This window comes from Chelonoidis abingdonii, chromosome 1 (genome assembly GCF_003597395.2).
Source record: "Chelonoidis abingdonii isolate Lonesome George chromosome 1, CheloAbing_2.0, whole genome shotgun sequence".
Lineage (NCBI taxonomy): Eukaryota > Metazoa > Chordata > Testudines > Testudinidae > Chelonoidis > Chelonoidis abingdonii.
Genome location: NC_133769.1, coordinates 314813001 through 314830323, shown reverse-complemented (window position 1 = coordinate 314830323; position 17323 = coordinate 314813001). Strand labels below are relative to the sequence as shown.

Here is a 17323-nt window from a genome sequence, read left to right as displayed (position 1 = left end):
TGGTCGTGAGAAGGGTCCCTGAAGAGGGATGGGGAACGGGGGTGAGGGGGGAGGAGCAGAACTGAAGAGAATATCCCAATTCTACCGTATGAAGGCCCCAGTGATCTGATGTTATTTGTGACCAAGCACGGTAAAAGTGAGACAGATGGTGCAGGAAACAGGGATGAGGATCCGGTCCATTGACTGGTGCACTGTCCTCGGACACCCCTTCATAAGGCCTGTTTAGTGCCTAGTGAAGACCGTGCCTGGCCTTGGCCTAGACTAGGCAGGGGCTGGGAAGGCTTGCGCCTGCCATTCTTGCCACACTTCCTCGAGAATCCCTGCCTAGGCTGGGGAGGGTAGAAATGCTGTTGGGGTTGGGGCTTAAAATATTTTAAGTGAGTGTCCGGTGTATGTATGCTCAGTGATTTCATCGTTCCCCGAGAATCTTTTAGGCTGTGAAGCCTGGAGTCTGTTTGCTCCACAGACAGGCCCATATCATCGAACGGCAGGTCCTGCAGAGTTTGTTGCACTTCTGGGGGAAGCCCAGACACCATGAGCTTCTCCTCATGTCTGCAGCATCCAATGAGGCTTGCAACAAGGTCCATGCCACTGCCTTGCCCTCATTCACTATGGCCCCAAACTCTTCCCTGGACTCCCTGGGTAGTAACTCCTAGAACTTTAACATGGAGCTCCAGGAGTTAAAGTTGTACCTACTCAGGATTGCCTGCTGGTTGGCAATCTTGAGCTGGAGCCCCCTGGTCCAGTAGACCTTCTGGCCGAATAGAGCCAGCTTTTTAGAGTCCTTAGACTTTGGGTTCGGACCCTGCTGCCCCTGCCTTTCATCCTTGTTTACCGCGGCCACCATCAACGTACCCCTTAGAGGGGATGAAATACTTTCTTTCCACTCCCTTTGCAGTTGGGGGAATGGAGGCAGGATTTTAGTGTTAGCCTGAATCGTCTTAATGAGGGACAAAGCCACCCTCGATGACCCCTCCAAAGCCAGGATGTCCACCATCTGGTCCTCTGGCTCGACAACCTCCTTGGCTTGCAGCCCCATGTTGTGAGCCACTCTGCACAGCAGGTCCTGGTGTGCCTGACTGTCAACTGGGGGCGGGCTGGAGGAGGAAGACCCCGCTACTGCTTTGTCTGGGGAGGGCGAAGGCGATGCTGGGGGGACACAGGGCCCTGCTGGCCATCTGGAGCCCTGGAGACGTCCTGCTTGGTGCCAGGCTCCTCTGCGACGACTGCAGGTTTGGTGCTGGTGGTGGGCACAGGATTGGGAGGCAGCTGTGCGGCCCGCACCGATATAGTCTTGGAGCCTCGAGGGGTGGGACAAGCCACAGCTGCTGGGGCCATTCGTGGTTCCAATACCATTGAGTGGGGGCCCCTGGAGTGAGTGCCCTGGGTCTGGTGGTAGGCCCTCAGAGTCCAAAAGGGCCCCTGCCACTGCACCTGCTATGGCACTGCACCCACATCCTGCTTGTGGCGGCCTGACCTGTGCCAGCTGTGCCGCGAATAGTGGGACTCTGCCTCCGACAATGTGGACCTGGAGCGCAAAGGCCACAGTGGTGCTGAGCGGAGCAGTGCTGGGGATTGATGCCATGAGTACGGCGCTGGGGAGTGGTGCTGCGAAGGGGAACAGTGCTGTAATGAGTGGTGCCAGGATGGAAAGCGGTGCAGGGATGTAGAGCAGCACTGCGACTCAGAGCGGTGCAAGGGACAGGTGCCGCGTTGTCGGTGGTGACCAGTGCCTCGAAGACTGAGTTGGGGACTCTTGTGGGGAGCAATGGCACAGGGAGCGAAGCCCGGGAGATGGTGATCTCCTCAGCATTGACGGCTTGCCTCTAGAAGATGCCTTGTGCTGAAACACCGGAAGCCTTATCCCGACAGGCTGGGGACCGAGGAGCTGTCATGGCAATTAAGTTCTGAGCAGCCTCAAAGGTGTCCCGGTTGGATGGGAGTTCTATGTCCTCCACCTGGCACTCTTGATCAGGAGAGTCCAGAGGTACCGGACTCAACAGCTCCCCCTGTGGGGTGGGGCCAAAGTCAACAGAGCCATCTCCTCTGCCGTAGGCATCAGGTGCTCCTCCGTTGGATGCATTCTGGCAGCGCTATCGGATGCAGTGGTTCTTGGCATGGGCGAACGCCCCATGTCCATTTTCCGGTGCTGCTTATGCGGCACCAAGGAATAAGAGCAGTGCCAGGGAGATCCTCCACTGACTTTGGTGCCAAGGAGTGCCAGTGCTGAGGGCCAGAGTCCTTCCTCTCCACTGTCTCATATACGGAGGCCGGGGCACTCTGCATGGAGGAGCTTGGTGCCAGATCCTGTCAGCCCTTAGCCAGTTGCGGACAAAGGGCTGCCTCTGTTAGTTGTTGTTTCAGCCTGAAGTCCTGCTCCTTCTTTGTCCTGGGATGGAGCCCCTTGCAGATTTTTCACCGGTCTATTTGGTGTGTCTCCCCCAAACACTTGAGGCAAGAGCCATGGGGGTTGGCCGTTGGCATGGGCTTATGGTAGGTTCTGCAAGGCTTAAAATCTTGGGATCGAGGCATGCCCCAACCCCAGAGGGGAACAGGAAAATTGGGGTAGAGGAGCGCTCCCACTCCTACAACTAACACTATCTAAGAACTTTTAAAAAACTATTTACACACTAAACTAGCTGAGACTAGAACTAGGGGAGAGCTTGCGAGAGCAAGCAACCACAGTTCCAACAATCGTCACTGGCAGTAAGAAGGAACTGAGGAGGCGCCAGGTCGGCAGGGTCCGATATTCACCGCCATGGAGGGGCCACTCCAGGGGGCTCCACAGCTAACCTGATGCATGCTGCTAGTGCAAAAACCTTCCAATGACTGTGCACATGGCACGCACACACCTAACTGGAATCGATATGAGCAAGCACTCGAAGAACCACCTGCAGTTCTGCCTGTCTTACTGACTCTTCGCATGGAACTAGAAGCATTTCAGAGAATGCTACCATGGAGGTCCTGGACTTCAATCTCTTACATAGCAACCTACTTTGGCCTCCAGGACCTCTTTGCTACCTTTCCCTATGTCATTGGTACCTACATGTACCACGACCACTGGCTCTCCTCAGCACTGCACATAAATCTGTCTAGATGTCTTGAGAGATCTGCAACATTCACATCAGGCAGACAATTCACCATCACAAACCCATATCTATATTTCTAATGATTGAATCCCCTATTATTATTACTTGTCTCTTCCTAATAACTAGGATTCCCTTCCCCAGAGAGGTATCCTCAGTGTGAGAGGATACTATGACATCATCTGGAGAGAGGGTCCCAATTATGGGACCGTTTCTCTCCGCTCCACTTTGATGCTCTCCTTCCCTGAGAAAGTAAAATCAATATTCATGGAAACACTGGGAACTGTGAATAGCAGGATACCAACAGAAGGTCTTCCTCTTTACCTGAACCCTGCAGTAATATATAGTTGCAGGCAAAAGTCCTTTCATTTCATAATTGAGTCCAGTCCCACAGTAACAGATCTGCATGCATCCTTCCACACTGCCCCACTCCAAACGGTATTCTGTGATGTCGGCTCCATTATTTACTGGGACCTTTAAAGTTAACAGAAATAAATAGGACTTAAATTCATTATCTAAAAATCAGACCAAACTCACCAAATCTTCACTACCTTCTCTATAAAACAGTAAGATAATGAATGTAGCATTTTAAGCCATAAAAGTAGGCCAGAAAGCTGTAGAAACTGCATTTCCACAGGAGAGTCACCCTATGGTAGTGTTAGCAATCTCCAGTTTATTACAGTACATGCAAAATACTGCATTATTTTATTGGTCTTGAGCACATTAAAATACTAATGGATAATGTTCATGGTAGCAGAGTATTATATGTTGAGCAGTAACTTCTTTTTCAGTTGCTTAAATACTGAAGTGACACTAAGTGATAATCATAAAATCTATTAAATGAGGATATACTTCAAAGTGATTTCTCTTAAAGGACTAGATTACAAATAATGAAATAAAAATTATTCTCTTCTCTCATGGAGGACTTACCAGTCTAAGAGACTGCTTCTCACTGAGGATATGCTATTATGAATCATTGCTCCAGGGCATTTTTTTTTAAAAAAGAATCATTAGTTTAAGAAGTGGACTATATGAAAAAGGAATGTGATTGAACATAAACAACATTTGAGAGAATTATGTTTGATGTCCTGTAGCTATGATTGGCAGAAATCTCTCTCTTCTATAATTTACAATAAATTGTGGCATATTCTGGACTATTTTATAGATTACATTAAAATTGTTAAAACACATTTAGGTTGCAAAGTCAAACACTATAAAGTTAGGATGCACCAGAAACTAGGTTGGCTATGTAAACTTTAATTCTTCTCCCTTGTGTGTATGCATCACAATACAGTATTTAAATATATAATTATATACTACTGTTTCTAGAGGACCCCTGCTCATTCAGGACACAGAATGGAGAATCGAGGAATAAGGCAGCTGTCCAAATATCTTTATTCTCATTTTTCAGTTAGTGGCTCCATGCCTTACTTAGTCCACAGTGTTCAAAGCCTATGAGCAACACAGAATTATTTCTCTCATGGTATTTTTGATCACGGTACTTATAATTGTATCTGTGTTGCACAGCCATTAATTAATTTATCTCAACTACAAGATGACAGAATTACTTTTCCCATTTTATAGATGGGGAAATCAAGGCAAAGAGGCTTGGCTGAGACCACACAGCGATTCAGTGGCAGGGCCAGGATTAAAACTCAGGACCTCCTGATTCCCAGTGCTATGCACAATCCTGCAGACCAAATTGCCTTGCTGACACAGGGGCTGAGCATCCACAGCTCCCAATATCATTGGTTGCATTTGTGAATGCTCAGCACTTCTGTGTCTCAGTCTGCGGGTATCATAACTTGGGCACCAGTAAATGAGGAACACACAATTAAAATGTTGGTTTAAATGACTTATTTGAAATCATATAGGAAGACTGTGGCAGAAGCATGGACAGAACAGAGTTCTCCTGTGAAGCATTCACAGCAGTAAGAAGGAACTGAGAGGGCATAGGGCTAGTGACGCCTGATATACAGGCGTATGAGTGCGGCACTCAAGGGGGCGCCACTGCCTACTCTATGGATACCGCTAAGGCAAAAATCTCTGACGATTACACCCATGGACTTGCACACCTAGAATGGAACTGACATGAGCAAGCACTAGAAGAAGACTTAATGACATTAGCTGTCAGAAGAATCATAGAATATCAGGGTTGGAAGGGATCTAAGGAGGTCACCTAATCCGACCCCCTACTCAAAGCAGGACCAATCCCCAACTAAGCCATCCCAGCCAGGGCTTTGTCAAGCCTGACGTTAAAAACCCCTAAGGAAGGAGATTCCACCACCTCCCTAGTTAACCCATTAAAGTGCTTAACCACCCTCCTAGTGAAAAAGTTTTTCCTAATATCCAACCTAAACCTCCCCCACTGCAACTTGAGACCATTACTCCTTGTTCTGTCATCAGGTACCACTGAGAACAGCCTAGATCCATCCTCTTTGGAATCCCCTTACAGGTGGTTGTAAGCAGCTATCAAATCCTCCCTCATTCTTCTCTTCTGTAGACTAAATAATCCCAGTTCCCTCAGCCTCTCCTCATAAGTCATGTGATCCAGCCCTCTAATCATTTTTGTTGCCCTCCGCTGCACTCTTTCCAATTTTTCCACATCCTTTTTGTAATGTGGGGCCCAAAACTGGATACAGTACTCCAGATGAGGCCTCACCAATGCTGAATAGAGGGAAATGATTACGTACCTCAATCTGCTGGCAATGCCCCTACTTATACAGCCCAAAATGCCGTTAGCCTTCTTGGCAACAAGGGCACACTCTTGACTCATATCCAGCTTCTTGTCCACTGTAACCCCTAGGTCCTTTTCTGCAGAACTGCTGTCTACCCACTCGGTCCCTAGTCTGCAGCAGTGCATGGGATTCTTACTTCCTAAGTGCGGGACTCTGCACTTGTCCTTGTTGAACCTCATCAGATTTCTTTTGGCTCAATCCTCTAATTTGTCTAGGTCCCTTTGTATCCTATCCCTACCTTCCAACTTATCTACCACTCCTCCCAGTTTAGTGTCATCTGCAAACTTGCTGAGGGTGCTGTCCACGCCATCCTCCAGATCATTAATGAAGATATTGAACGAAACCAGCCCCAGGACTGACCCTTGAGGCACTCCGCTTGATACTGGCTGCCAACTAGATATGGAGCCATTGATCAGTACCCATTGAGACTGATGATCTAGCCAGCTTTCTATCCACCTTACAGTTCATTCATCCAGCCCATATTTCTTTAACTTGCTGGCAAGAATACTGTAGGAGACCGTGTCAAAAGCTTTGCTAAAGTCAAAGAATAACATGTCCACTGCTTTCCCTTCATCCACAGAGCCAGTTATCTCGTCATAGAAAGCAATTAGGTTAGTCAGGCATGACTTGCCCTTGGTGAATCCATGCTGACTGTTCCTGATCACTTTCCTCTCCTCTAAGCGCTTCAAAATTGATTCCTTGAGGACCTGCTCCATGATTTTTCCAGGGACTGAGGTGAGGCTGACTGGCCTGTAGTTCCCCGGATCCTTCTTCTTCCCTTTTTTAAAGATGGACACTACATTAGTCTTTTTCCAGTCATCTGGGACTTCCCCCAGTCGCCATGAGTTTTCAAAGATAATGGCCAATGGCTCTGCAGTCACATCCACCAACTCCTTTAGTACGCTAGGATGCAACAGAAGGCCATTATCCCTGGAGTGTGGAAGTAGGAAAGAGGCCACATGCCGGGTTCAGGGATAGTCAATCTGGCTCTTTCCTCCCCTCCTCTCCCATGATATCTGAGGAGCTCATTCCCCACTGGGGCCATGCCCTAGGTCCAGCAAAGGTTGTCGGAGACGGGGGGTACTCTCTCCTGAAGAGGATGCCTGCTCCCTGAGTCCATAGGGAAACATGCTGCTGCTGCATTGTTCCCAGTGCAGTGTGGGCATCTTAGATTACAATGTTCTTATGCAGTTATTATTTTGATATGCTGCCAAAATTTTGCTGACAATGCAAATGACAGAAGAGAATGGTGATTCTCTGGCCCCAAGACTTTCGTCCTGCTGAATTTTAAAGTCCTGTTGCAAACAATGAAAGTATTAGAGATTCTTTTTAAAAAAAGTTTCAAAACTCTTTTTCATGAAAAGTGTTAGGCAGCCTAAATATAAAGGTTTCTAGCAGCTTTCTCTTGTAATGTGGGATTCCATTCAACACTTAATTTGTTTTTTATGCTCACTGAGACCATGTTACATGATATGAACTTTCCATGTGAGCTTGTGCAAAAGTATATATTTTTATATATATATATATATATATATATATATATATATATATATATATATATATTTGCTTTTTAAAAGTGAACATTTTATAGATGCAAAAATGCATCTGAAAAATCTTCAGCCTTTCTGCATTCATCTACAATGCTAACTCCACATCCCATAGTAAGCAATTTTTAAAAAAGTGAAGAGTCCTCCCCAATCCTGCAGTGACAATCTTTTTCAAATTTAGTCTTGATGAGATTTATTTTGCTTACTAAAAATCATGCACCTGAAAACTGAGAGGTTAACAGATAGACCCTTTGCTACGTTATTACTGATGTGATGATATAAAGTACAAATCAGCTTAGAAAAGTGGTGAGTGTAAAACCATCATTTGTATTGTGTGGCTATCTGAGTTTTCTGCAAAGGAAGAAACAAATGGTCTTAAAAAAATTAAAAAGAATCTGCATCAAATTCATACTCACAGTGTAGCACTAGTGGAAAAACCCATAAGAAAAACAAATGAACAAGAGGATATTGTGTGTTGAAGTTTGAATATGCGTAGATCATTTAGCTACAAATATTGTATAAAGGAAATGGCAAATGATGCTTTGAGGACTTTCAAATTCTGTGTTTAAGTTTCAATGTAAAGATAACCCATAATCAGGCAGCTTGTTTCTGTTTTGTTTTTTTTTAAATGTTGTCTTAGCTACAGTTTAGGCTTTTTAAAATTGACAAAAGAATGTAAAAGGTAACAACCTCAAGACATAAAATAAGCCTAAAATACACAGCAAAACAAATATTCCTACCTCCCAGTACACCTGTGCACATGTTGCTGATCTACAGGTCACTTGAGGGGGTTTGCACTGATCCGGTGGTCCAGGAGCTGTAGTAATTTCACATTTTTCTGAATAGGGTCCAAACTATTAAAAATAGGTTGACATAATTACTACCATGTTTTTAAACAGAAGTTTTGCCCACAGTAGGTGTATATACTGTTAGTGTTTGATAGCATCAAATATTGTGTGACTGTAATTTGTAAGATGACTTGTCATGACTTCAGGGTTCATTTTAATGTTTGAGCATTCTTCAGAACTACTATAGTATTCTTCCTCTATTGGAGATGTAGTGAGAATAAACATGACAATTTACATTCTGTAACTTAGAAGAGCACATGACTTTGTAAGTCACAGTTGCGAGGCTATATATGACAGCTAACCTATAAGAGAATATTGTACAACTGTATATTTATTTAAATCTAAATGAAACAGAAGACTCCAAATAATAGGCTACAACTACAATTCTTCCTCTGGATGTTAGAAAGTAATTTAGCATTCATGACTATTCTGCCCTTCGCTTCTCGCCAATATTGACAACTAGTGACAATTGTAATAAAGGTTTCTGTGAGCTGGACTTCTGTACATTAACTGAATTGAGATGCCCACTCATTTTACTTTTAAATCAGGGTATTGGCTATTTAATAAAATCAAATATTTTAAAGCAATAGTTAATTTTAAAGCAGTTAATGTAAGGTTAACGTTCAAAATATAAGGAACCAGAGAACTTTTTCTTACACTTTGTGAAGTACATACTAATAGATAAAAAACAGAAAAGAAGAAAATGCTAGTTGCTGTGCTCCAGAAAGCCTTCAGCTGTGGAATGCACCCACAACAATCAATGTGCAAAACTAAAGTATATAAAATCATTTATCTACTTACTTCACAGAGGTGTTATGATAATTTATTAAAGTTTGTACAGTGCTTTGAATAAATGTTATATCATCATTATCATTTAGATTTAAGTAGTAATCAGATGTTTGCTCTTTCCTTCATCCAAACAATCCAGGCTTATTCAAATTGGTCTTTAACTGTTGGGTACTACAGTGCTGCAGCAAATCATTGGAACCAATTAAATCTACATTAAGAATTTGAATGACAAAACTTCTTAATATACTTCTACCTGGATATAATGCTGTCCTCGGGAGCCAAAAAATTTTACCGTGTTGTAAGTGAAATCGCGTTATATCGAACTTGCTTTGATCCACTGGAGTGCGCAGGTCCCCCCCCTCCCCGAGCACTACTTTACCATGTTATATCCATATTTGTGTTATATGGGATCGCTTTATATCGGGGTATAAGTGTATCTAAAACTTTTGAAAATAACAATATGCATAAAAATGACTGCACTCTATGTAACTCATTTGATTTCAGACTGCCTCCTTACCCCAGCTTTGTTAGCTGCTCGCAGCCTAAAGCTGTATGTCTTTCCAGGAAGAAGGTTGCTTACGGTGCATTCAACATCAGAGCCTTGATAAACCTCTCTGTGTTCATCTGTTTCCACAGAAGACATTTCCAGACCATAACAGGTAATAGGTGATCCACCATCTGCTTGAGGTGGTCCTAAAAAACAGGGAAAAGGATTATATGGTTTTAAAAATATATCAACACATTTTGATTTCTCAGGCTACATCTACACCAGAGGTCAACAACCTCTGACATGCAGCTTGCCCGGGTAAGCACCCTGGTGGGCCGGGCCAGTTTGTTTACCTGCTGCGTTGGCACGTTCGACTAACCGTGGCTCCCAGTGGCCGCGGTTTGCAGTCCCAGGCCAATGGGGGCGGCAGGAAACTGCATCCCTCGCCACTTCCCGCTGCCCCCATTGGCCTGGGACGGTGAACCACAGCCAGTGGGAGCCGCGGTTAGACAAACCAGCTGACACAGCAGGTAAACAAACTGGCCCAGCCCACCAGGGTGCTTACCCTGGCGAGCCACGTGCCAGAGGTTGCCGACCCCTGATCTACACTATAGACTTCTGCCAGCTTTGCTATGTCAGTCAGGGGTGTGAAGAGGTGTGATCTCTGACTGACACAGTTGTGCTGACAGAAGTCATTAGTGTAGATGCAGCTATACTGGCAAAGCTGTACTTTTACCTCTACAGTTTGTTTTACTCGTGGGGGGTGGCTTTACTATACTAGTACAAAACACACCTTTGTTGATATAGCTGCATCCACACTTGGAGAACTTGGCTGGCATACTACACTGATATACCGACATTGGTAAAGCACTCCTAGCATACACTTGGCCTTAGATGACAGACATAATAACAATTACCCCATCTCAGCTGAATTTCTTTTGCTCTTGGTCTACCCTGTAGTCTGGGAGGTTGGCCTGGACCAGGAAGCACTGCTGGTGTCTGCACCAATAAAGAATCAGATGCCTGTAAAGGAAAAATTGACAAAAGCCATAATATAATCAGATGCATTTTGACCTTACTTCATAAAGAAAATGAGAATACTTTGAACTACAAATAAATATCATAAATGTCATAAAAATCAGTGAGGTAAAATATTGATAAATATTTCCATGCAGATCCCAGTTTAGGAGAAGATCTATAAAAAGAGATCAATAACCAGGGACAGTAGGAAATACATACAATTTTTGCACTGCTGTAACTATGTCAATTAGGGATGTGATTTTTAATTGATATGGTTATACTGGTACAAACCTAGTGTAAATACAGGTAGGCCAGTATAAAGGTGCCTTGCACAAGTATAGCTTATTCCCCATCCCATAGGGGAATAAGCTGCATTAGTATAAACATTTTTATATGGTTATAAACTGTGTCCATACTAGAGGTTGTACCACTTTAACTATCCCGGTAGAGGTTTTGCTGTAAACAAGGCCTGAGAGAGAAGATAAGTAAAAATTGTTACCAAAAGGTAGCAATGCTTTTTTTGACAGCAAAGTTGAATTGTCCACTTTTGCACTGCTTTTTATAATTAAATATGCAGTAAATATCCACCTCCAATTTGGGGATGTGCACAGGAATGCACAGCATACCCCTTGTGTAGCACGGAGTCCCATTCCACAAGGGTTCCCTGCATATGCTCAGGCAAGGGCAGGCTAGAGGATCAGAGGTTGTGTCGATCTGCCAATGTACACTGTTGCACAGGGATCAGAGGTGACTGCAGCGCACTATTCTGTGGCATGAGGAAACATTCATTCCCTGCCCCACCTTCACATGTATTCAGCCCAGCTATTTAGACTGGGTGCTAGAATGACAATTTGGCTCTTGGAGAAATGAATATTCATATTGCTGTGCTGAGTTAAACAGATACTGCTTTAAGAAAGTTTTATTATTTTCAATCAATCATATCAGAAAAGTAGCACAATTATATTGTCATGTTTTCTGTACATTTGAATAGCAGCTGGAATAAGTAAAACATTTGTACAGAGAAATGTTCATATTTTATTTCTCTAAGAAATGGGAGCAGAAACTCTAAACTTTGGGAAAAAAATTCTGAAAATTTCTTGAGTCCCCAATTATAGATACTGTATTACATAGTGGTTGTATGATTATTCTACAGCAGTCAATGTTCCTAGCTTGACCAACAGATTTTCTTAAAGCTAAAGAGGTTTTCCACAAGTGTCACATTTATATATAAAATATCAGATAATATTACCGCACTCTGCCCTCCGTCCCCAGTACAGTATACACGTAAGCGATAAGAGCAGCCTGGATGTAGTCGATCACACAAATGTTCCCTAGCAGCTCCACTGTATATTACATTCCAGTTGTTTCCTGAAAGGTTAAGAATTAGTGTGCAATGAACCAAGGTACAATTTTCAGCATTTCAGTATCAGACACAGCACACATCCTAATTTCACTGAACAAATGTGTGTGTCATTTGTCAGACAAATTCAAAGCTTGATTTGAATTTCCTGGAAATGATCTAATTATCTCATGACAATAGTTTCCTAGACAAATTTGTGTAGATTTGCTGAAGTGAAATATCTCCCTTATCTGACGTACTCATTAACTAAGATGTACAATTTGTATTTAATAAAGCAGTTTAAATGTGCTTACTGGTCTAGTAATAATGTTATAACTAAATAGATGGAAGAAAAATAATAGATGAGCCCATGGAAAAGATACTTTAATTAAATCATATGTATTCATTTTACACAGCAAGTCTATACTTCCTAAAATTAGTCTGATAAAGCCAGCCTGATGCCTGAGCAGTAGGAAGGGGCTTGCAGCACCCAAGATAAAAGAAAGTTACCTACTCTTTGTAACTGGAGTTCTTTGAGATTTTTTATGAATCTGTAAACTCAGGGGTTGTACTCTATGATTGGAGAATTGCTAACATAGTTCCTATTTTAAAGAAAGGGAAAAAAGGCGATCTGGGAAACTACAGGCCTGTTAGTTTAATTGTATGCAAAGTCTTGGAACACATTTTGAAAGAGAAAGTCATTAAGGACATAGAGATAAACAGTAATTGCGATAAAATACAATATGGTTTTACAAAAAGTAAATTGTGCCAGACTAACCTAACCTCCTTCTTTGAGAATATAACTGCTTTTTAGACAAAGGAAATGCAGTAGGTCTAATCTACCTGGATTTCAGTAAGGCATTTGATACAGTTCCACATGGGAAATTATTAATTAAATTGGAGATGTGGATTAATATGAGAATTGAAAGGTGGAGAAGGAACTGGTTAAAGGTGAGACTACAACAGGTCATATTGAAAGGTGAACTGTCAGGCTGGAGGGAGGTTATTAAGTGGAGTTCCTCAGGGATCGGTCTTGGGATCTATCTTATTTAATATTTTTCTTATGGACCTTGGCACAAAAGGTGGAAGGGTGCTAATCAAATTTGCGGATGACACAAAGTTGGGAGGTATTGCCAATATTGAGGAGGACCAGAATATCATATAAGAAGATCTGGATTACCTTGAAAACTGGAGTACTAGAAATGGGATGAAATTTAATAGTGCAAAATGCAAGGTCATGCACTTAGGGACTAACAACAAGAATTTTTGCTACAAGCTAGGGACATATCAGTTGGAAGTGACAGAAGAGGAGACAGACCTAGAGTGTATTGGTCGATCACAGGATGACTATGAGCTGCTAATGTGATATAGCTGTGAAAAAAGGCTAATGTAGTCCTAGGACGCATCAGGGTGTGGTATTTCTACTAGGGTCAGGGGAGCGTTTATACTATTATGTAAGGCACTGGTGAGATCTTATCTGGAATACTGTGTGCAGTTCTGGTCTCCCATGTTTAAGAAAGATGAATTCAAATTGGAACAGGTGTAGAGAAGGGTTACCAGGATGATCCAAGGAATGGAAAACCTGTCTTATGAAAGGAAACTCAAAGAGTTTGCTTGTTTAGCCTAACCAATAGAAGGCTGAAGAGAGATATGATTGTTCTCTGTAAATATACCAGAGGGTAAATACCAGGGTGGGAGAAGGAGTTATTTAAGTTAAGCATCAATGTGGACACAAGAACAAATGAATATAAACCGCCATCAACAGTTTTAGGCTTGAAATTAGACAAAGATTTCCAACCATCAGAGGAGAGAAGTTCTAGAACAGCCTTCCAAGGGGAGCAGTGGGGGCAAAAAACTTAACTGGCTTCAAGATTGAGCTTGATAAGTTTATGGAGGGGATGGTATGATGAGACTGCCCACAATGGCACGTGACTGATCTGCAACTGCTAGCAGCAAATACCTCCAGCGACAGGTGATGAGACACAAGATGAGAAGGGATCTTAGTTACCACAGAGAATTCTTTACGAGGTGCCTGGCTGGTGTGTCTTGTTCACATGCTCAGCTCTCAACTGTTTGCCATATTTGGGATCAGGAAAGAATTTCCCCCCAGGGCAGATTGACAGATTTCCCACCTGGGTTTTTTTCGCCCTCCTCTGCAGCATGGGGTATGGGTGCCTTACAGGTTTAAATTAGTGTAAATGGTGGATTCTCTGCAACTTGAAGTCTTTAAATCATGATTTGAGGACTTCAGTAACTTAGAGGTTATGAGTCAATTACAGAAGTGGGTGGGTGAGGTTCTGTGGCCTGCACTGCACAGGCGGTCAGACTAGATTATCATGATGCTCTTTTCTGGCCTTAAAGTCTATGAGATTGTGGTCCCGATCTGTATTCCACTGTGGGTATGCATGCGCTCCATATACCTAGGACCAGGAATTCTAGCAAGTAGTAGCCGTTGGTCTGTGCCTGCAATCTCAGTCTCCTTGTGTCCTTGCTGATGGTATAAAGGGCAGTGCGGACTGATGCTTCTCCAGTTCCTCTTCTGACTGCAAATAAGAGATGATCCAAAGCAGACGAGAAGGAGGGCAGGTAGTGGAATACCGACAGGGACCCCACATCTCGAAGAACTCTAGTTACAAAGGCTAAGCAACTGCCCATTCTTTTTGAGTGCTGGTCCCTATGTGTATTCCACTGTGGGTGACTGACAAGCAGTACTCATAAAGGAGGAGGAGGAGGGTGCAAGAATGGAGGTAGAATGGCTGCTTGTAGAACCACTGCTGTGGAGGCTTGGACCAAGGCATATTGTCTTGTGAATGTGCAGATGAACCTCCACATTGCTGTCTTAAAATATCAGGCAAAGGTACTTCTTATCTATTTAGAGTATGCAATCCGGTCGAGTCAAACCACAACATTTTATAAATGATGTTCAAGGCACAAAGACCTCCAGGAAGTTGAGTCCTTTTGGAGTCCTCAGCAATCTGTGTCATGGGCTGTGGATGCCCACATTGACACAGTGGGATGTCTCTTAAACGCCACCGAAATTCCGCTGAAGCACAAGTTCCAAGTGTGACACTACACCCCCTATTCATCCTAGTCATATTATGATATGATTACGGCATAATTGTGACGCATTTTGTACAAGATGGGTCACGTAAGGTGTCATAAACAGATGGTTAAGGGTTAATGTCTCTTTTACCTGTAAAGGGTTAAGAAGCTCAGTAAACCTGGCTGACACCTGACCAGAGGACCAATAGGGGGACAAGATACTTTCAAATCTTGGTGGAGGGAAGTCTTTGTTTGTGCTTTTTGTTTTGTTCGTTGTTCGCTCTTGGGACTAAGAGGGACCAAACGTACATCCAGACTCTCCAAATCTTTCTGAATCAGTCTTTCATGTTTCAAAATTGTAAGTAATAGCCAGGCAAGGCGGATTAGTCTTATGTTTGTTTTCTCAACTTGTGAATGTTTCTTTTCGCTGGAAGGATTTTTACCTCTGTTTGCTGTAACTTTGAATCTAAGACTGGTCCCTTTGGTCTATATGAATCTGAGTACCCTGTAAAGCATTTTCCATCCTGATTTTACAGAGATAATTTTTACTTTTTTCTTTCTTTAATTAAAAGCTTTCTTTTTAAAAATCTGATTAATTTTCCTTGTTTTAAGATCCAAGGAGTTTAAATCTGTGTTCACCAGGGAACTGGTGAAGCGTCCCAAGGCAACCCAGGGAGGGGAAAGTCAAACACTGAATTTCTGGCTGGTGGCAGTGTTACCAGATCTAAGCTAGTAATTAAGCTTAGAAGTGTTCATGCAGGTCCGCACTTTTGTACTCTAAAGTTCAAAGTGGGGAAAGAAACCTTGACATAAGGTGTCATTGGAAAAGTTGATTTGCTAAATATGATTATCCTATGTGTGTACATATATAATTTTTGTATCTGAAGTTGTGAATATTGACTATGTATCTGTATTTCAAATATGGTTACACTTGGGAGACACGTACTAGGCAAGTCCTTGCTCAGACCCTGTAGGGAACAGAAGCAATGACATTTCCTGTTATTCTTGTGGTGAACAGTCCACTTGGGGAGTTCCCCACCTTTGGAAGAGTGTTCGGGCTACCTCCACATCGAGCGACCACCCGTGATAAGAGAAAAAGGATCTGCTGAGGAGATCTGCCAGCATGTTCCTGACACCAGGGAGGTGTCAGACCCTGAGGTGGATCGCGTGCTCGATGCAGAAACCCAATACTCTGAGAGCCTGTTGACAGAGAGCCGATGAGCATGCTCCCCCTTGCCTGTTGATGTAGAACATAGAGGCCGTATTGTCTGTCAGCACTCTCACCACTTTGTCTGCCAGGTGCAGCAGAAAGACTCCGCAGGCCAAACATACCACTTTGAGCTCTTTAACATTTATGTGCAGCATCATCTCCTCCGGGGACCACGTGCCCTGGGTCTGGAGTTCGCTGAGATGTGCTCCCCAGCCTAGGTGTGAAGCGTACAATATCAACTTGATGGAGAGACAAGGGCTGTCGAATGGCAAGACAGCCCTGGGGTCAGTCCACCATTGCAGCGAGGTAAGTATTGTTGGCAGGATGGTAATGACTTTTTCCAGGTGATCTCTGGACTGGGAATAGACGGTTGCCAGCCAGGCTTTAAGGGCCACATCTGGAGCCTGGCATGGCAGACGACATACTTACATACTGCCTTGTGTCCCAACAGGCACAGACAAACCCTGGCCGTGGTCAGGGGGAATGTGGAGATGCCTGCAATGAGGTCCACCAACACTTGGAACCTTTCCTGTGGTAGAAACGCTCTGGTGCAGGTGGAGTTGAGAATTGCTCCGATTAACTCTATCCTCTGTACTGGAACTAACGTTGACTTTTTGTTGCTTACCAGCAGGCCCAGGGATCAGCACGTGGCCTGCAACACCACGACATCTCTTTGGACTTGGGACCTGGATCGACCTTTGACTAGCCAGTCATTGAGGTATATGGGTAGATCTGGATACCCTGACAGCTGAGGTAAGCCGCTACTACCGACATGCACTTGGTAAACACCCTCCGTGCTGTCGCTAGGCTGAAAGGGAGGGCCGCAAACTGGTAGTGGTCTGATCCCACCATGAAGCATAGGAAGTGCCTGTGTCCTTAGAATCATAGAATATCAGGGCTGGAAGGGATCTAAGGAGGTCATCTAGTCCAACTCCTTGCTCAAAGCAGGATCAATCCCCAACTAAATCATCCCAGCCAGGGCTTTGTCATGCCTGACCTTAAAACCTCTAAGGAAAGAGATTCCACCACTTCCCTAGGTAACCATTTCAGTGCTTCACCTCCCTCCTAGTGAAAATGTTTTTCCTAATATCCAACCTAAGCCTCCCCCACTGCAACTTGAGACCATTACTCCTTGTTCTGTCATCTGGTACCACTGAGAACAGTCTAGATCCATCCTCTTTGGAACCCCCTTTCAGGTAGTTGAAAGCAGCTATCAA

General features: G+C 43.7%; 1 protein-coding gene across 9 annotated transcripts in view; it reads right to left on the bottom strand.

The window, feature by feature from the left end:
- Window positions 1–17323, bottom strand: part of FNDC3A (fibronectin type III domain containing 3A) — a 199454-nt gene that overhangs the window by 15346 nt on the left and 166785 nt on the right. For all 9 annotated transcript variants that reach the window (XM_032785407.1, XM_032785400.2, XM_075061585.1 and 6 more), the window contains 5 exons: window positions 11765–11883; window positions 10413–10518; window positions 9526–9701; window positions 8112–8225; window positions 3411–3560 (listed from right to left, as the gene is read on the bottom strand). In XM_032785407.1, the coding sequence (XP_032641298.1) occupies window positions 3411–3560; window positions 8112–8225; window positions 9526–9701; window positions 10413–10518; window positions 11765–11883 (665 nt within the window). The remainder of the gene's footprint in view (window positions 1–3410; window positions 3561–8111; window positions 8226–9525; window positions 9702–10412; window positions 10519–11764; window positions 11884–17323) is intronic.